The sequence below is a fragment of the Sturnira hondurensis genome, unplaced genomic scaffold, assembly GCF_014824575.4.
Source record: "Sturnira hondurensis isolate 20B ecotype Veracruz unplaced genomic scaffold, ASM1482457v3 Scaffold0005279, whole genome shotgun sequence".
NCBI lineage: Eukaryota > Metazoa > Chordata > Mammalia > Chiroptera > Phyllostomidae > Sturnira > Sturnira hondurensis.
The window spans coordinates 18596618-18617082 of record NW_028077910.1 but is presented as its reverse complement, the minus strand read 5'-3'; the positions used below and the strand labels follow the sequence as shown (position 1 = coordinate 18617082).

At 43.1% G+C, this 20465-nt stretch overlaps 1 protein-coding gene across 1 annotated transcript in view; it reads left to right on the top strand.

The window, feature by feature from the left end:
* Positions 1 to 20465, top strand: part of ARHGEF26 (Rho guanine nucleotide exchange factor 26) — a 114925-nt gene that overhangs the window by 10245 nt on the left and 84215 nt on the right. The window contains exons 5-6 of the mRNA XM_037046697.1: positions 15551 to 15607; positions 19044 to 19204. Of these exons, the coding sequence (XP_036902592.1) occupies positions 15551 to 15607; positions 19044 to 19204 (218 nt within the window). The remainder of the gene's footprint in view (positions 1 to 15550; positions 15608 to 19043; positions 19205 to 20465) is intronic.

The window sequence follows — 20465 nt, the reverse complement described above, 5'->3', positions numbered from 1 at the left end:
GAGGGGAAGGGAAGGAGAGAAACTTGGACGCGAGAGAGAAACATCAATCAGTTGCCTCCTGTACACGCTCCAACTGGGGACTGAACCTGCAACCCAGGCGTGTGCCCTGACTGGGAGTCTGACCCACAGCCTTTTGGTTTGTAGGACAGTGCAGCAACCAACTGAGCCATACCAGCTAGGGCGTCGATCTGTGCTTAATTGGAAATATGTCGATTTCTTCATTCAACAACGTATAGCTTTATGCTGCTCTTCAGGATCTGGGAAACACTAACATGTGAGGAATTATTTAAATGGTTATGGTTCCCAGTTTTTGGTTAGTCATAAGTGAAAAGGATTTGAGGTTTTGAACTTGAAAAGAGTTTTTTGAACTTTAGAAATCTATACACAGAGATGAGGAACCTGCCACACGCAGACGAATTGCTCAGCAAGGCATCTAAAACAGCAGTGTGAATAGTAAGCCCAGAGTCCCTGGATCTCCGAGAAAAGCCTGTGGATTTCAAGGAAGATATCGATTGTACTTGTCTCTCTGGGGTGGAACGTGAAGTACTCGTTAGGGTCAGTGCCAGGTGTGTAGCAGCTGAGACCTCGATGCAAAGTGAGCTGCAGGTTTTTCAGGTTTCAGCCTTTAGTGGGGCCTGGAAGCAGTTAAGTATTGCAGAACATAAAAGATCTATCTTGACTGAAGTCTCTTTTTCCTTTTCATCATAACTTACCCCGCCCCCTCCCCATCATGCACTGTACATTCACCAAAAATGACAGTTGCAAAACCAGTGTTTGTTTTGTCAAGTTCCATCACAGCACCGAAACCACACTCACCAGCCGTACCCTGACCCCGTCTATTCGCCATGGTGCATGTTTGTGTAATTTCCATCACCTTGACATGCCTTGTGCTTCTGAAAAGGGCGCTCAGGCTCCAGAGGCAAAACAAGCACACGGGCAAACTTTCCACTGAATTCAACACCTAATATAGTCATCTCGGCTGGGCTCTGCGTTCGTGCTTGCTGACAGGTGGATTTATCCGTCACCTTAAATCACTCTGAGTGTTCCTTCAGTTTGCTCAACAATTTCAAACTCTTTAGTCAGGAATTGGTCTTATATTTTCATCAAAGTGTTTGCCTAGGTGCGCTTAGTGTGGCTAAGACTTTAGTGGGAGATGCAGAATTAGGATGTGAGACTCTTCAGGGCTGGGCTTGTCTGTTAAGGCCCGTAGTTTGCCCCTGGACAGCTTTCCCGCCTGCTGAACGAGAGAGGACGATTTGAAAAATGGCAGTTTTATGATAAATGTAATTTCATTCATTGGACGGTAAACAGACGTGTTGGGGACTTAGCAGTTCGACTGATAGAACTGAATCTTTTTGAATTACACTGTTTAGTTGAAACATCCTTTTTCTACTAAAAGTCAGAGCTCAACAGATGTAATAAACCTGTGTGTTACTTTGTTTGCAGAAATGCTTAATGCATTTAGGGGTCATAGAAAGTGTCGTTCTTTTTTCCTTAAATTTTCACACTTGTCCGAAAGAATTTTCAGTTGCTCAGTAACTTGCTGCTTAAGTCATCTCTTGTGTCATAATTTTTCCATTTATGTTTTTGCGAGATATCAGTCTCATAAAATGACTTTTTACCTTAGATGGTGATCAATACCTTTTACCATTTTTATCCTTTGTGTTTAAAAGACAGAGAAGCAGTCTCCTTTTTCATGTCTGGCTTACTTATAGTACTCATAGTGTAAACAGTGAATGCTTTAGAAACGTACTCATCCACACTGTTAAGGTGAACAGCTTTTTTATAAACAAGAAGAGCTCCATGTGCCCGGACTTGAAACCTAAGCAGGTCCTGCTCCAGCTACAGGGCTGGAGCCGGGGGCCTGCTTGGCCCGGGCCTGGGCCTGGGCTCTGTGTGCTCTTGCCATTTTAGTACATGTAGGTTATAGTGTTCTTGTAACACCTTTGACAATTACCTTTGACTTATGTGAGCGATACATAACACATGCTCTGTGGGAAAAGGGACTCAAACATTTCAGCTAAGACTAAGCCTTACTGAGATCGTACCTGCCATTTCGGTCCCTTTCCCCTTCCCTGGAGGCAGTGCTGTTCTCAGTCTGGTGACAGCCGTCTCCAAATCCAGGTGTACACCTTAAAAACATTGTGTGTGTGTTTATATGAATACTATGCTTTCTAGATTTTGTAACTTGCTTTTTAACTGAATAATGTGTCTTACAAACCCTGTTATGTCTCTGCATGAAGATCTTTAGTGTTCTTCCTAACGGCTACGCTGTTCTATGGGATGCATGTGCATTTTGCCATCTTTCCGTCTGGGGTAGGGCTTTGAGAATCTGATTGAATCTATGAGCCCTCTGCCTTCTCTTTAGAAAAATGCACACACAAGTGTAGGTATAAATGTTTGTGTATAATTTTTGTTTTTTCATTTCGGTTTGCAGGCAGTTACTTTCTTGACTCTCTCCAAGTACTGGGAGCACCTTATGTCTATGCCGAGTACAGCGTTCATGTTGTTCATATTGTTTACAAGTTTCTCTGAACATTTGCAGCATTCAAACTTGAACTGCATAACCCCATCTGAATAATGTATGTAGGTTGAGAACAAAACTACTCTGGTTGGAGCTAAGTAATTAAAGAGCAATTGAGTGGTCGACAATGTTTATGTTAACTGATTCTCCCCGGAGAACAATGGATGTGAAAATGCGGAGGTGTGGGCACCAGGCCCGGAAGGGAAGGCAGAGAGGAGAGGACACAGGTGCTCCAAGAAAGTGGGAAGAGATGAGTGTAGGGATACTGAATTTTGGTTGGCATCATGACAAGAAGATCACTTCAACCAGACAGCTAGACATGGGACCTAGACAGGGAGGGTCTTAGTGTTCCATCAAGCAGAAAATTGAGGGGAGAGATTCCTTCGTCTATCTAGTCTTTATGGAGGGCCTGGCCGACACCAGGCTCTGTCCTGGACACGGGACGTGGAGCAAAAGCAGACTCCACGTCCTTGCTTTCTTGCCTTTATAGCCATTCTGCATGGCGAGACAGCCATCGTATAGCAAACGCAGATACCGCTGCGCTCATGCCCTGAAGGACATGCTTGTGCTGCTCTGAGACCCTGTGGGGAAGGGCCCCTGTCTGGGCAAGGTACTGTCAGTCTGTCATCTGAGGGAAGGTGGCAAAGGAAGTGACAAGAACTGCCATCTCGGGAGTGCTCAGATAGGTGTCTGGGCAAAGCTGGGGGGCCGGGGGCCATGGGCAGGGTGGAGGCACCCCAGGCAGAGAAAATGCCATGGATGTGGACCCTTGTGGGCCCTGTGGGGCGATCGTGGGTGAGAGGAGTTAGAATAAAATCAGTGCCACTAGAACTTCCTGATCTGCTCTGTGGGCTCCTCCGCTCTCCTCTGATCTCTAAATGTTGGCGGGTCCCTGAGCTCCCTCCTTGGGCATTTCTCTCATCTGTACTCACTTGGTGATGTCATCCAATCCTGTGGCATTAAATACCTTGTAAGCCCTGATGACTTCCAAGTTTCTCTCTCTAGATGGGAACTTTCCTTGAACTTGAGAGGAGGATATCCAGCTTCTTCTCCAGCACCTGGTGGGCATCCCAAAGTTAACCTATCCAAAGGTGTACTTCTGACCACTCCCTTCTCCCCCACCCAAACCTGCTTCTCCCACAATGTCCTTTTTTTCCTCCCTAGCAAATAACAGCTCCATTTCTCCAGTTGCAGAGATAAAAAACCTTGGAGCTTTCTCCCATAACCTACTTACAATTAGGCTCAAAGCCTGTTGCCTTGACCTTCAGAACAAGGCCACTCTGCCGCTTCCTCCCTGTCCAGCACAGGAGTGGATTACCCCACTGGCTTCCCAGATCACTCCTCTGTCTACCTGTGTCCCTTTTAGTCCCTTCTCTATATATGGCAGCTATATAAGTATGTTGTTGATTGTGAGCCTATTAAAATACACTGAGATACTGTCTCTTTGTTCTGAACCTGCAAGTGATTTCTCCATGCAAAGAGTAAAGGCCAAGGCTTGCAGGGGCTGGCGGGGGGCTATGCCATTTGGCCCCTGGTTATCTTTCTGGATTTACTAGCTGCTTTTCTGTCTTGCTCGTTGCTAGTCACACTGATGTTCCTCGAATGCAAGTTGTTCTCTGCCGCAGGGCCTTTGCATTGGCTTCTTCTCAGCTTACAATGGCTCTTCCTCCAGAGAGCCACATGGCTTTCCCCCCAACAGCCCCTCAGCATATCCCATCCTCTCTGTGCCATTTAGTCCTCCAACAGACTACGCACGGGATCTCCTTTCTTGTTGTTGTTGTTCATTGTCCATCGACTCCCTGGAATGAAAGCTGCACGAAGGCAGAGATTTTTGTCCATTTTGGTTTTTGCTGTACCCCTGACGCACGACATAGTGCCTGACTTATAGGAGGCGTGCACTAAATCTTCAGTGAATTTACAGAAGAGTGCGTGACTGAGTGAATAAAGGCAGAGACCTAATCCCGCAGGTAAGCATAACAGAAAGTTACCCAGCAGTAAAAACAGCCATGAAGTTTCCTATTTAGGGGCCATTTGGAGGCTATTCCTAATTTTTATTGTAAAAGAATAATTCTCGATATTCTTTGGCTATATCCTGGATTTAACAGATGTCTTTGAAATGTTAGGGAACTTGGCATTGTCATAGTTTTGGACTATGGTAGCCCATTGTAGGTATTTGCATACTATGAAATCAAATCAAGTGAAAACCTCCTTCCCCATCTGGGTGTCTTTTGGGGACTTGGATGGGGGCATTCAAGAATAATAGCAATCAGTGGGAACACAGTGGAACTAGGTAAAAGGAGGGAAGGCTGGGTTATTTTGAGGGGTTCTGAGTAACTGTGGGGAAAGAAAGGCTTTTTACTGCTGAACTTTGAATTATGGAAATTGTCAATCAGATTCTAGTATTTGTCGTTTTGACCTTAAGATGTCCCCCTGTGGCATCTTGTCTCTTAGTCCAGTGATGGGGCTGTTTCTCGGGGCCACATCCACACAGTGATTTGTTTTCATAATGACTAGACAAGTCTCCACCATCAAAATTACTGGCGAAGTTTTTCTATATGGAACTAAGGCTTAGAAATATGTTTCTCACATTTTGTTCATTTATCCAGAGTCCTTAGCGCCTGTTGATTTTCTGCGTGATTAGTCTGCACTCGAATGTCTTAAGATTATTGTGGTATTTATTATCTGTGTGTGTGTCATTTGAGGAGATAAGGCCGATAGAGCCAGAGCACAGCATCTGCCGAAGGAAGTGTTGTTGCCAGAGAAAGGAAATTGCAGCTTATTTTCCCCATTGGTGTAGGAGATAAACTGCCACCCCTCCAACTGCAATAACACAAACATTGGAGCTGTTCCCGTTCTGGAACCCTGCTTCGGGCAGTGAGGTGTGGGAGAGCGTGTTGTTGTCTGTGGAACTGAGCAACAGAGTCCTGACACCCACCTGGAGGTGTCAGGCAGAAGACCGGGAGCTCTGGGCCCGCCACTGGGTCATAGTGGTATTAATCTGTTTGTGTGCAGGTAAATTATTGACCAAATATTTGCAGAGGCCTTACCAGGCGCTCTGCTAGATTCTGTCACTGCAGTTTATGTAGTCCTCGTGACAATAACACAAGAACGAACCCTGTTTTTCTACCTACTTTGTATCTAGGCAGCTGGCATTCTGAGATGTTCAATATGGTTACTCTCTTACTGTTTTTTTTTATAAAGGTCTTGATATTACCTGCAACAGAGCCTCTCAAATTTCCCCAAGTAGTGGGTACACGTGCCCGGGGCTTTGGAAGAACAGGAACCATATTTCCCTGATACGTGGCCAGTATTGTGACTCAGTGACTGTCTGCCAATTGGCTCTCTTCTTCTCATGAATTGGCTTGTTTTTTCTCTTTACTCCGTCTATCTCTTCTCCTGAAAGCTCCTGCATACTCAGAGTTTCTGAGTTCTTGTAACTTAGACTTGGGGTTACCCAATACTGTCTACCCCACCTCATGCTATCCTTTCGGTTTTCGTATGTAATTACCCTATTCAGATTCTCGGGAGAATCACATTGGATCCTATTGGCTCAGCCACTTCCCCTTCGGTTAATAGGTCACTTTATTGCCGTGTGGCCTAGTGCCTAACTGGCTCTCTTCCGGTCGGCTTTGGCCTCCATGGTGCATTATAGTGAGAAATGTGACCATTCTGGGCTACTTCTTTGGCAGAAGCTGGGCGTGGAACAACTTTTCTTGCAGGAGTCCGTGAGGGTGTTAAACCACCAGATGGGCATAGATGGCGTAAACCTGCATGGGGTGGAGCTGATGTGGTCACCAGGTGTCAGTGGCCTGACACAAGGAGAGATGCACCTCACCTTGGAGCTGTACAGTATGTGTGTTGGTGTGTGTGCATGTGTGTGTGCATGGGCATGAGTGTGTGTGTGTCTCTTGAACACAAGCTCGACAGAGCAGAAGGTATCTCGAATACATGCTGTCCACTGTGGTATTTTCTGTTTTATCCTCTCTGTTTTGTTACATTTAAATAGATGAAGATCGTAAATTTACGACTATCCTCCATTGACTGAAGAGCGTAGAACCTTGTAGTTTGAAAAGCTGGTAATCTGACTGCACAATGCGTTTGTCTCTCACTGCATCGCAGGGGGTGGGGCAAAGAAAACAAGCCCGACACCCACGGCCTGCACTGCAGGTTTTCCATCTGGTTTGGGGGACAATAGAAATGAAATGTCCAAATGATATTTTTGAAAGAATGTAGGACGCCATGTCAAAATGAGTGACACCAAAGTCAGAGAACTGTTAAGGTCAGGATATTTCTTTCTAGAAAGTGTGACCAAAACCTGATGGGGTAGATGGGCAAGAGAATAGGAAATAAAAGCAATAGACATGTAACATGTGGCTTGAATGAAGTTTGGTATGTAGGGAAACGGAATGCTTGTTCTGTGCGTGTTTTTCAGACCTCCTCCACACAATAAGATCATTCATGTCCACTGGAACCGCCACCTGCTTTGTAAATCCCGTAGAAAACGTCAGTTCACCTTATTGCTCATTTTTCCAGAACAGTTTTTGCACATGTTAGATTTTTATTGCAAATCTGAGAACTTAACTTCAGGGTCAGTGTCGTTCTAAAGAACGTCGTCGCTATTTTGGACTTGACCATTCCTGTTCTCCTGCCACTTTGCAGAACTAACAAACAAAAATAACACAGCGTTGAACAGCTGGGCATCCCCTTTACAAACTGGTGTTGTCCTCTGGGAGAGGAGCCCCTCAGACCTGCCTTGTCAGCCCCGTCTCCACTCACGCCTTCACTCTGTGACAGTGGCCTCCTTCTCCAGGACCCCGACGCCAGGCCAGCCTCCCGCTTGCGCGCTCACGCTCGCCCACCTGCCTGTCAGCACCCGTTTGCAGCACTGCCTCGTAAGCTCTGCTTGCTTTGGGCTCCACTGAAACCTTTCTTTCTTATTCCCTCCCTTTATCTCGGTCCCTTTCTGTCTTCCATCTGCCGTGGTCACCTCTCGTTTCTCTAACTTTCCCCGTGGGCAGCGATGAAGAAATACCGGTCTTGGGGGCAGCCTTAACAATTTCATCTGTCTGCCCATCTTGTTTTGTCTTTTTTATTTTTTTGAGAGAGGACATCGAAACCTATGTTAGTTTTCATTAAAAACAATGCTTTCATCACAAAACCAAGGCATGTTCGTGTTAGAAAGATCAAAAAGTATCAACAGCAAAAGAGAGCAAAATAAAAATTAGTTGACTCGCCTCCCCCGTATCAACAGTTCAGTCTATAACTTTTTAGACCATTTAAAAAATGCGTACATACACGTTTTCTTTTCTTTTGAGCAAAAGAAAATTAATGGTACAACAATATTGTCTTGTTACTCATATTTTCTCCTTAGGCGTGTTCTAAATATCTTTTCGTGTCATTCAACCTGCTGTTTTGTAACCCATTTTTTTCCCTTCACAATGCTATGAATGACTTTCTGCATCATTAAACTTTCTTCCACAACAACCTTTTGAAGAGCCTGTATTGTATTTCATCAGGTATGCGGGTATTTGGTTCTTTTAACCAATTTCACGTTGTTAGTTATCAGTTTGTTCCTAGTTTTTCAGTTTCCAAATTCAGCATTCACTGTAGTCATCGCGTATTGCATTAGGCGGGCTGCTGTCCCTGCATGGGCTGTGCGTGTTCTGACTTTATTAAAATAGAAGTTGACCAGCACAGTCAAAAAAATTCTAAATATTCAAAATTTAAAGCTGATTAAGTTCTTCAGACCCATTGTTCTTTAATTACAGAGTAACACAGAGGCACTCTTCTCGTTACAGAATTAAACATACATAAGCAGACCGCAGTCTGCTTTGATTTACCACTGTTCCCAACCCCCTCCATTGCTACCCACTGTCAGTGTGGGTCTGCTCCTCAGTATTTTATTAAATCTCCCTTTGAAACATGCTCATCTTTATTAAATAATTCTTTTAAATCGCTCTTTCCCCCTAAAGTCATTTTCCCTTTCATCCTTTTGACTTTGGTGCCATTAGCTTTGGATGTATTTTTTAACTTCATTTTTTCCTCTTATTTGTTGATTGGTGAAGGAGACCGTCTCTTGCCCAAGTGGAGGACAGAGAATGAGTAAGTTTGGGTCCAGGCTCAGTAGCCCACAGGGGAATGATGGCCAGCTGGTAAGAGCCGCAAGTCAAAGACAGGCATTCCTTTAGCGGGAGAAATGTCAGGACTAAGCGAGTTCAGTCACCCGGCCGCCCCACCGACAGCCTGGCTTTCGCTGCAGCAGAAGCAGGGATCCGGTGAGAGATGCGGTTTCTGAGGCATCCAGCCGGAGGATCTCGGTTAAGGGGAAGAGAAGCTGCAGGGTGCCGCTCTGGGGAGTTCAGGAGTGTTCAAGAAGGCAGTGCGCTGTGGGGTCGAGGGCTCAGCCTTCGAGGACAAGCAGGCAGGCCTGGGTTTGAATCCCAGCTTCACTCCTTCATCAGGGCTAATGACTTAACTTGTCTGATTCTGTTGCCTTCCTTGCAGAGTTGCTGTGAGGTTTAGAAGTTACAAGGGTCTGGTGCATGGCAAGCATTTGATACGGTAGTTTGGGAAATAAGTGAAGGATGAACAAGAACTCGGAGTTGCGGGTTGCCTAGATAAGGGTAGCTAGCTAGCGAGGCTGGCCGCAGCGAAGTAATGCACGCTTACCTCCTACATTGTACAGAGCACAGCAGATTATTTTTGTATGTTTCATTACCTGTTTGTGGTTTGTACTCCCAGCCTCATATCTGTATTGAAATAATCTGAGTTCATTCAGGAATCTTGGCTCTGTCTGCAGAGGGTGACGTGAGCCACAGGGGAGCAAAGGCCTCAAGCCCTGGCCTGCCCTCTGGAGTTTGCCATCGTTTTAGTAGACCTGAGATTCCCTGGGGGGAGGGCAGAGAGGAGAGCTGCGAGGCGTGCTGTTTCCTGAGATCCAAGAACTACGGGGAGGATTATAGGGTTAAGGTCAACCACAGTCTAGGAGAGGAGATCAGTTTTTTGGACAAATGAGTTGGGAGGTTCCTAGCATGTTACTTGATAATGTTTTCAAAGTAAGCATGTGATTTTATTAAATGGGCCAGTATCTTCTACCTCTCATTTTTTTAAAAAAAGTATTCTATCTAGTTTCCCACCCTCCTTAAAATATGACCCCATCTTGACCTTTATCTGATCCTTGGCTCTACATGGCTCTACATGTCTCTGGCTTTTGAGATGGGTGTTGTATGGTATCAGTGACACCTCAGGACCTTCCTCCTGGACCAGGCTGGGAGAGAGCCTGTGGGGCCTGCTACAGAGGACGAGATTTCTGGACCCTGGGAGATTTTTCAGCGTAGGAACTTCAAACATACTCTTTTTTTTTTTTTAGATTTTATTTTTTTTGTTTTTGTTTTTAGAGGAGAAGGGAAGGAGAGAGGGAGAGAAATATCAATGTATGGTTGCTTCTCGTGCATCCCCTGCTGGGAACTGACCTGCAACCCAGGCATGTGTCCAGGGTTGAACCATGATCCTTTGGTTTGCAGGCACGTGGTCAGTCCGCTGAGCTACACCAGCCAGGGCAGCAAACCTACTCTCAAAGAGCTGCTATTCCCATGAATTTTCCGTGGAAGAACTCGGGCTCATTTAGAATTCGGGAACCATTGGGGTTGTGTGAAGTCTGTGGGAAAGACCTGAGAGAGACTGTGTCCTGTGGTTTAATTTTGCTGTGTGATTCTTTCCCTTCCCGCATGAGCTTTTAAGAACAGAAGCTGGTGAATAGGAAATGACCAAGAAGCATAGATAACCAGCTGATTTGCAGCAATCCGGTAAACTCCGGCAGAGAATAAAGGTCTTAGCTCAGGTGGGTAGTCAGTATGCATTAGTGCTCGATGGAGCTCAAGTGATCTTAGATTATAAATTTCTGATCTAATGTTTCACTGGTTACATTTTGGTCGGTCAGTCTTTGAGGGCCCTTCCATCTGGTCTCCCTGGCTGGTGGAGAAAAGTGAAAGGAATGTGAGCCCATCTTTTCTAAAAACAATAGCAAGTCTTGGTGGACCTGAGAACTTAGCCTAGTTCCCCTGGTTAACCAAGAGACTGGTGTTATTAATTGGCTGTCTCCACATGGTCTGCTCAGTCCTGCAGGTAGGCTTTGCGTAAGTGGCATTGTTGGGCCTCTGGGCCTTGGTGAACTTGGCTCATCCAAGTCAGTGGAGTATTCCAGTCAGTGGAGTAAAGGCCAAGGAATGCTGCACAAAGTTTATGGATTTTCTGACGCGTCCTGTGAAGATGCCCGTGACTTGTTGAGTGTAGAAGAATCATCTGAGAAAGTGAGACTTGCAAGCTGTTGAGAAGAATACTGGCATGAATTTTAGATGAAGTATCTAATAGTTAACTGCTGGGTCTATAGGGGCTTTCCTGTTTTCTAAATTTCAAAGACTTGAGTCTAAGTAGACATGTATGAAGTATCTTACACTGTTCTTTATTAGTTTCAGCTAATTGTTAATTTCTGTCTCATTTGCACATGGAACATATATCAGTTACAAAGGTCATGGGTGAAGAATTTCAATACCTATACAGCAATAAAAGCCTAATTATGATTTTAAAACTGTTATAATATCGAGTTCTCTGCCTTTGCTATCTTGATAAGTCACATACATATATTCATATTTTTTTAACTTAGGTCAGAATTGTGGTCTTTAGCTATAATTCTGTTGTTTTATTTGAATTAATTTTTATCCATTTAAAATGTTGAAGGTACTGACATTCATTCCTGTTTTCTCCCTCGAGTCTAAAATCTACCATGGTGAGATTGAAACAGTCCTGTGTGTTGCTTAGAGCCCAAAATTGAATTCAGTGCTTAGTGTTTCATTAGACTACTTTTGCTCTTCTACTTACCGATGACATAGTTGAATAAAAAAATTAGGATAGTGAGGAATAAGAAAATTCTAGCAAGGTCAGAACAGACCTTCAAAGGAATGTTGCTTTGACCAAGTGTTTCTGTTTGTCCTCAGCCAGAGCTACCAATACAAAATATGTATTTTAAAAAAAGGAGCCTGGACAATTTTAATTAGTCATGTAGATGGGAGGAAAATAGCAATCAGCTCTAGAAGCTTGTATATTATTTCTTTTTCTTTTCTACACATGGAAACAAGGGGAACACTTGAAACAAATGCTATGAAGATAATATTTTACATTCTTTTTGCAAAAATGTACAAACTGCAAAAAGCATGTAAGTTTTAAGTTGTAGGTGTAAACATATCTTTTAACCACATTTTTTAAAATACAGAAAAAGCCTGGGCCGTCTAGTGGTTTTCCTTTCGTTCACTCATGAGATCACTGTTTTTGAATTAGAAAATGTCCAGAGGTAGTTTCTATGGAACACTTGGCACATTCTCTTTTTCCCTTCCTTTCCGGGTGATATTTGCTCCTATTTTTTATTCTTCTCTTAACTTTCTCTCTTCTGCCCTTTGAGCCTTTGTGGGGCCCTCTTTTTATATCACTCTCTCCCCCTCTTTCTCTGGTTTAATTTCTCTGAGCTTCAGAGTCTCTGCAGTCATCTTGCCTGCTCTTGACCTTCTACCTGCGGGCACCTGCTCTCAGGTACTACTTAATTTAGAGTTGCATGGGGAAGGAGTCCTCAGGTGGACAAAAACGATCCTTCTCGGCTGAGGAGGAGGAACCTGTTCAGCTGGCCTGGGAGGGTACGAAGGGGCTGAGACAGAAGGCCAGGCCCTGGAGCAGTGGCGTGGCCGCCAGCCAGGAGGAACTGGTGTGTCATAATTCCCCCAGAGCAAAAAAGTTCATGCTCCCTGAATGTATTGCACTTCAGTTTTCTTAGGACCCAATAATGTTTTCTGCAGTCTTTTTTTTTCCCCTCTGACAGTAATTTTGTACAGGCTTCTGGTTTCTTACTGCTGACTTTTTGGTTAAAGGAATATTTCATCATTTTTTGATTAGTATTAAGTAAAGATGTAATTCTGTATGTTAGTACCTTGCCCTTGTCAAAACTACCTTCTCCTCCTCCATGAAAAGCAACTACTTTGGATGGGGATCTTTTTGTTTTGTTTTGTTTTTGTGATCAGATGAAGTATTCTTCATCCCTCAGTAAACTAGCTGTCACCTGTCTAGGTCTCTAAGCCCCGGTTCATTCTCTTCCCCTTAAGATTTCCGGGTCTGAACTCATCAGTAGCTTTGGATACAAATGGCAGTGGCGTGGAAATGCTTGCTGATGACCTCACCTGCGGAGATTGTGGGCACGGCGCCTGGATATCCATCTGCCCGGACTCTGTGTCAGGCAGGAAATCCTGTGAAATTCTTGTTCAGGGTTAACCAAGTGGGAGAAGCTCTGAACGGTTTCCTTCTGACCAGTCTTCCCCCTTAGTCGGTTGTGTGAAGGAGCATTTTTAGCCATGAATTCTTGCTGACAGGCTGACCCAGGGTCGGGGTGGTGGGTAAAGCTAAGAACATTCCATGATACGGGTGGATGAAATAAAACACATGGAGACTTCTTGGTACAGAGAGCTGACATGAGAAGGAATCTCCCCCAACCCTAGAAATGGGGGGAGTTCTGTCATAGAGGACGGGGGAGGGGGTCCTTAACCCACAATAGGATACCATGATAAAGAGGGTGAGCCATGGAGTTAGGCATGGATGCAGATTCTGGCTTTGCTGCCTTCTTAGTGTGTGATCTTGGATCCTCAGCCTCAGTTGTGATCCTCATCTGTGAAATAGGGATAAGAGGTTTTATGAGGATTCAGTGAGAAAACAGGTGCAAAATGCTCGGCACATTTCCCGGCATACAGTAAATGTTCCGTAAATGATGGCTCACTTTAATATTACTCCAGTAATCTGTTCTCATATTGCTCGCTAACTTTTCCAAAAATTACGTTAAAGACAGTGACAAGTGATTGTCTTGGTTTCCATGACAGCACAACGTAGGGAACTCTGCACAGCCGTCTTCATACTGGGGTATTCGGGGACTTCATGAACACTGACGACTATGGCAGGTAGACGGGAACGGATGGAAGCCTACCGCTTCCCAGGTCCTCAGCCTCCAGTTACTCTCCTTCGTAAAAACGGAGACTGCGTCTGCAGTTAAACAGTTACTCCAGGTCTTCTTTCCAGCCTCCTCTTTCACAATTTCCCTTTGCCATGTCTTAAAAAAGATTGTATTTATTTATTTTTAGTGAGAGGGCAAGGGAGGGGGAAAGACAGGGAGAGAAACATCGATTGGTTGCCTCTTGCACGTTGCCCCCCCCCCCACACACACACACACATCCAGGGACCTGGCCCACAACCCAGGCACGTGTCTTGACTGGGAATCGAACCAGTGACCTTTCTGATGATGCCCAACCCCCTGCGCCACACCAGTCAGGGCTGCCCTTTGCCATTTTAGCAAAGAAAGGCATCTCTTGCCCATCTCAACTCTCTCTATGGTGCATTGCCCGAAGGTGTCAGAGACCACTGGGGCACAAAATGAAAAGGGGTCACTGTAATGTATTTTCATTGAAGTCTCCTTTAATTAAGCCACCCTAACCCAGCCACCCCCATCTTTCGTAAGAGTTGCATTCTCAGTAACATTGTACTCTTAAGACTTAATTCACTAAACTTGGAAGCTATTATGTTGTTTTGATCATAGGTTATTAAGAATATTTGTGGTGGTTGTGTAGTCCGTGAGAATCTCTTATCCTCAAAGTTCAGTAGTCACAGGGAATTTCAGAAAATTGCATTTAAAAACTTATTTTTGCTTCCAAGTATACTACTAGGGCTAATAAGACACTCTAAGACACAGAATTACATTACACTAGGAAATTTGGGGGGGTGGACAACATTGACATAGAAATGTGATTTCAAGGAGAAAGAAGAGTGTGAAAGCACCAACTGCTAAGGGAAGCGTGTTTTTAAATGGATGGTGGTGGGTATCAGACCATCATGGTTTTATACTCCATCGCATGCACTTACAAGACCCTGGTAGCACTCATTTAAAATGTCTGGGTTGCAAATGAGCAGGAAAACACATCTTTAAAGTTGTTTTGCTTGGGATGAAAATCTGAGATGTGAACTTAAAAACAGGTCTAGGAAAACATGGTGTTAAAAAAACGCGAATGATAGGCAAAACCTGCGTTTGAGGACCTTTCTATTTTCTTGCTGTTAATATTGAACACAACCTGGCGGGGGGGGGGGTACTGTTTTTCTGGCTGCTGTTATTTCTCTTAAGGGCAGGGTTTCATGGGGAGGTATTTTTACGTATGCCTTATCTTTTGCTAAATTAATCTTTGACTAGAAAACATGAATGTCTTTCACATGCTAGACTGAGTGCCAGGCGAAGAGGCACCAGGTCCCGCCTTCCTGGAGTTCAGAGTTCAGAGTTCAGAGTTATGACAGGAACTGCAACAATCAAATAAAAGTGCGTGGTGATTGAGTTAGCGATTGCACTGACTCCACCAGTGATACAACTGCGTTACTCGGAGTGTGGGGCTGATATTCCCAGTTCTCATAGGTACTGGATGCTTCTCCAAATCAGGGCAGCGTCCTTATTTATCAAAACCAACTGTGCTGAAAAGACTGCTGAAATTGGGGCAGAGGGGACTTCGTTTTCTTCTTTGATTTGGGGTTTTATAAAGAGCATTGGCTTTCCTTGGAATCTTCATGGGGAATGGGGTAAAAATTACTCTTTCATTTTATGATCCTGGACAGTAAACTCCCAGGGCAGTGGCTTCATTTCTTTGCTATGAGAGTTCTGCATTTGTGATTTGGGAGGTTAATACGAGGTGTATTTTAGGAATATCCAGAACTAAGACGAGAACAGACTGGCAACCTGGTAAGATAGTGTTCTTCTGCACGGTGGTCACTTTTTTCAGTGTGGAACTTAGCTGGTTTGTTAATGGGATTAAATATTGAGGGGCTGGCAAGACTCCCAAATTAACATGTACTAAATCCAACATTTTTCATAAATTTCTCTTATTTATGAATTGCAGAGCTTTATGCCTTACGTAATAAGGAAATTGCTAAAGTGAATAATTTCAAAACTATTCTTCCCCCCAGGTGAAAAGAAATGGACTATCTCAGGCAGTCAGCCAGGAGGAAAGAAAGAGGCAAGAGGTATGTTTTCTGCAAGCAGACACCTTAGCGATTTGAGGCATGTGTGTGCTTCACCTACTGTGTGCGCTTATTCCAGTGTTCTGTGCAAATGTAAAAAGTGAATATGTGTATAAAAAGAATAAAATAGGTTTGTTACAAAAGACATATGTGATCATTGTCAAACAAGAGTACACATAAGCCCCCAGAAAAGAAAAAAATTAAAATATCCCAATGTTTACCTAAATAGCAAAGCACCTGGTTTGCATATTTAAACTGGAAGACATATGTTGAAAAAAATGAAACAGACATTCTACTCTGGAACTGAAGAAGGATGTCAGTGGGAAAACTGGTGAAGTCTGGATAAAATCCATATATTTGTCTGTAGACAAAATGCAATGTACCCTGGTTATAATCAGTACCCTGGTCAGGGGAAGCTGAGTGAGGGAAACATAGAACTCCGAACCCTCCTGGAGACATTTTGGAAATCTAAAATCATATCAGAATAAACCTTTGCTTAATAAAAAGTAAAACATAACAATGGGGTTTCACAACTTGAAGTTCAAATAACAGCAGTTTAAGAAAATTGCTCAATGTGATAATATTGTGAATTAGAGCATTTTCCTGTCTTATGTATATTATTATATACAGACATACACACACACATACATATGTTTGTATATATATATATATATGCATATAAGTTAAATCCACAAAGGTTATGAGGTATCCTTTTCTTATTTCATTATAATAAATGGAATAATACAAAAATAGGAGGATACGTTATAGTGCTACTTTTTAAGTTTAAATGGATAGTATTTAACATTGGTATACCCATCACTGAGAATTAACAAATATATTACATTTATAATTTTTTCTTCATATTTTTAAAAATTAGTTATTTACTTTTAGAGGGAGGGGAAGGGAGAGATAGATGCATCAATGTGGGGTTGCCTCTTGAGTGCCTCCACCCAGGGTCCAACCCAGGCATGTGCCCTGACTGGGAATTGAACCAGTGACCTTCTGGTTTGTAGTATGGTGCCCAGCCCACTGAGCCAACCGGTCAGGGCTCTCCATGTTTTTTAAAGTAAAGAAAACAAGACTTTCAGTCAAGTCCTATATTCTCTTTCTCAGCCCCATTCCCTTATTCTTAACCCCAGAGGGAACTGTAGTTATGAATTAATATACATCTGTCCAATCTGTGTTTTTAAATCGCGTATTATGTATATTTATACACATGTAACTGTGTTTGTATGTTAAAATGTAGGTAAATGATATGATTCTGGACATATTTTTGGTTCCCTTTTACATTTAACATTGTTTTTAAGATTTTTTTATCTATGTTAATGCACATTAATCTAGATTATTCATTCAGACTACAATATAGTATTCCATTCTATAAATACCACCTTTTTAAAATCTGTTTTCTAAATCATGGACAGTAGGTGATATTTTTTTTTCCTTTTTTGTTAACATTGTGGTGTAAACAATGTTTCTCTTTGTGGACAAATTCAGGAGCTTCTTCAGAGGCCTAATTACATTTGAACATTTCTGCTCTTTTAAACTTTTTCTATTTGAAACTTTTTTATTTTCTTTATATTTTGAAAATATTTATTCAGATTTATGATATAAAACAGTAATGGCAGCAAAATATCTTACTTTGTGGTTTCTTTTTATTCCTGTCCAGCTATTTTTAGCAAGTGCAACCTGATTTGCTTTTTAGTAGTTGAGGGATTTTTGGCAATTATTACATTAAGCCTATTAATTCAAGCGCCACTTATTCATCTTTTCCTATGATCTCTTCTGTGTTGTTCATTATATCTTTTAGTTCAAATCTTAGTATTTTAGGTTTGATTGTAAAAGCCTTTACTTCTGAAAATATTTTAAGTCATTCCAAGTCACCATGTCCATGAATAACTTGAAACCACTATTTTTGGCTAGGAAGTGACAGTTTTCTTTCGTGTGCATTACATTTCCCGGGTATAATTGTACCAGTTGATGACTGTGTAGTAGAAATACACAAGATACACTTTAAGTGAGATTCTGAATGGTCTTACTCTTTGGTTTTTAGAGTGATATATCACATCACTTAAATCCCTGAGCACAACCAAGGCTAGACTAACACATTTAAGTAAGACTCTCTTAAAAGCTTCTGGATGCTAAATTGGGAGGTGCAGATTGAGATTAGGTGCCCATTAAACCACTGATCTGGTTTACAAATACGGCCCACCCACCAGCTGCTGGGCATCCACCTGCCTGGCCTGCTCTGCTCCCTCCCAGCCTTCCTAGCAGCATAGGGAGTCGTGGGAAGAATCTTCTGAGCCAGGGTCTTGCAGGGAGGAGCCCTGGAGGATGAGGTGATGATGGCAGAGTCACTAGGGAGGTCTCCAGGAAGGATATGCAAGGAAGTTCACCACCCCTCCCTGAGGAGGAATTTTCCCTGTGTTGCCTTTCTTGGGGGATCTGAAGTTGATTGTGTTACGGGGCTAGACGAATTCCTTACACAGCGCGTTGGTGTTCATCCACCTGTGTGTTGGCATTTCATCACTGAGGAGCGCTTATCAGGAAAGCCACTGTGTGCCTGACACCGAGAGTTTCTGCCGAGGGTCCTTCGCTCCTTCTTGAGACACTGACGAGAGCAGGGATGGTGGTGTGTTGAACAAACAGAATTACTCTCAATTTGTGTATGTGAAAGAATTCCTGCGGCTGGTAAGAGCCTTTTGAGGGTAGGTACAGTCAGCTCTCTTATTATACCCCGAATAGTTGCTGTTATCGACTGCAGATTATTCAGATGAAAACATAGGGAGAGAAAGGGCCTCCAGAGCTGGAGCGAGGAATGTATTTGTAAGACATCTTCTCTGAACCCTCAGTGATGACTGTAAATCCTCACTGCCCCAGAGAAGCATGTTTTGAAAGCAGGGCCGGAGGAGTTGGCCCCTAAGATTGATTAATGTCACACTGGGATTTTATCAGGTGCCCTAGCTCTCTAACTTAGATCCTGCTGCTTGGCAAAGTGTAACCTCTGGGTGCAATCATCCAAATGACTTCATTTTTTCATATTTATACTAAGGGCCGTGACTTTGTATAAAGATAGTAGTTTGGTAATGCAGTTTTCTTAATGCTTACCTTTTTGTACTTTTCTTTTTTTAATTTTTAAATTTTATTCGTTTATTTTTAGAAAGAGGGAAAGGGGAGGAGAAAGAGGAGTGAAATATCAATGTGTGGTTGCCTCTCACACACCCTGAATTGGGGACCTGGCCTGCAACCCAGGCATGTGCCCTGACTGGGAGACAAACCAGCAGCCCTTTGGTTCCCAGGCCGGCAATCACGCCACTGAGCAACACTACCTAAGGCTGTACTTTTCAAGATACTATATCATCCATGTAGCAGAATTATGGAAGCTGTATTTAGTTCTTCAATTAATGGAATTAACAATACATTTGTCTTTCCTCCTCATCAGGCTATCTTTGAAGTTATATCCTCAGAACATTCCTATTTACTCAGCTTGGAGATCTTGATACGAATGTTTAAAAATTCTAAAGAACTGAGTGATACAATGACGAAAACAGAGAGTCACCACCTTTTCTCCAATATTACAGATGTCTGCGAGGCAAGCAAAAAGTAAGTGCCCTTCAGTTTGCCTTTGGCCGTGCCAGGACACCATTTATTAACAAACACCTGTGTTTTCTCAAAAGGAAGACATTTAGAGGCGTGAAATCTCTCACTCATCATTGCACCACGCAAATGCAAACATTATTTTTGTTAACATTTTCATATGCTTGTCTCTGTTCACCTGTTGTTATTTTTCGTATAAGTATTGTTACTGAGATGCAGTTTCAGCGACCGTAAGGATTTCTGTAGGTTTTTCATGTTTAATGTTACACAAGCTCGGTCAGGCGAGTCTCCACGGCCCTCTTCCATGAGTGCAGGAGCTCAGCTGGCACCGCAGCCGGGAGCTTGTAGTCCCTCCTAGAGCGCTGCACAGCGTGCACTGCAACTGTGTGCCAGAAGTGTGCCGAAGCGAACCGTGTGAAGTTGCCGTTTGGGGAGGTCAAAATGGATTGAATAGGGGAGTTGTATGTGTTGGATCGAACTATAGAACTAGTAAAGCTTAAGCTTCGAGGCTTCTTGCTTATAAGGGTACCTTTTAAATATTTGCTCTGTGCCCGATTATTTTGTAAATAGAGGGCCTTCAAATTGCACAGTCTTCAGGGTGCACAGAAGCTGGCTCTGTCCCTGGCGTGAGAATCCCTTATGAATCTGGCCATTGCATTGCTCTTGTGTCACTTGGGGGCAGAGCTAAGGAGACAGTAGTGATACCGTGTTCATGTATGTCTGCCGGCTCCATCTCTGTGCACAGGTGCGCTTTCCTTTGGAGCCACAAGACTGAACCTCCATGCCGCACAAATCAGCATGGGTGTGGAGGTGACCTCAGAGGGATCGAATTAGTCAGATCACTGAGGTCTTCCAATATTTCATGATGGCACAACTTCAGAAGCCAATTTCAGAAACTTTCTGAGCCTCCATTAAAGATAAAGAAAAATATTCTCTCCTTTACATTTGTGTTTTTGGGTTTTGTTTTTTTTTTACTTGAAATGCAATGCTCTAATTTGGATAGCTGTCTGTGTGATATTTGATGGGCGTTATAGTTCAATTAGAACCTGCTTCTTTGTGATAATCCTCTCTGTTTCATAATAACATAGTACATGAGTTTATTTAATTCCATTTGAAAACCCATTTATGTGTCTGAAACACTCAGATAGAGCCTTTTAAAAACTCAGAGTGCTCAGAATGTTTGCAAACATTTGTACATAATGCCTAGTTGCTGACTTTCCAGCATTTGGTCTCCAAGAGTGACTCTCAAGTGGTAACTGTTTAATGT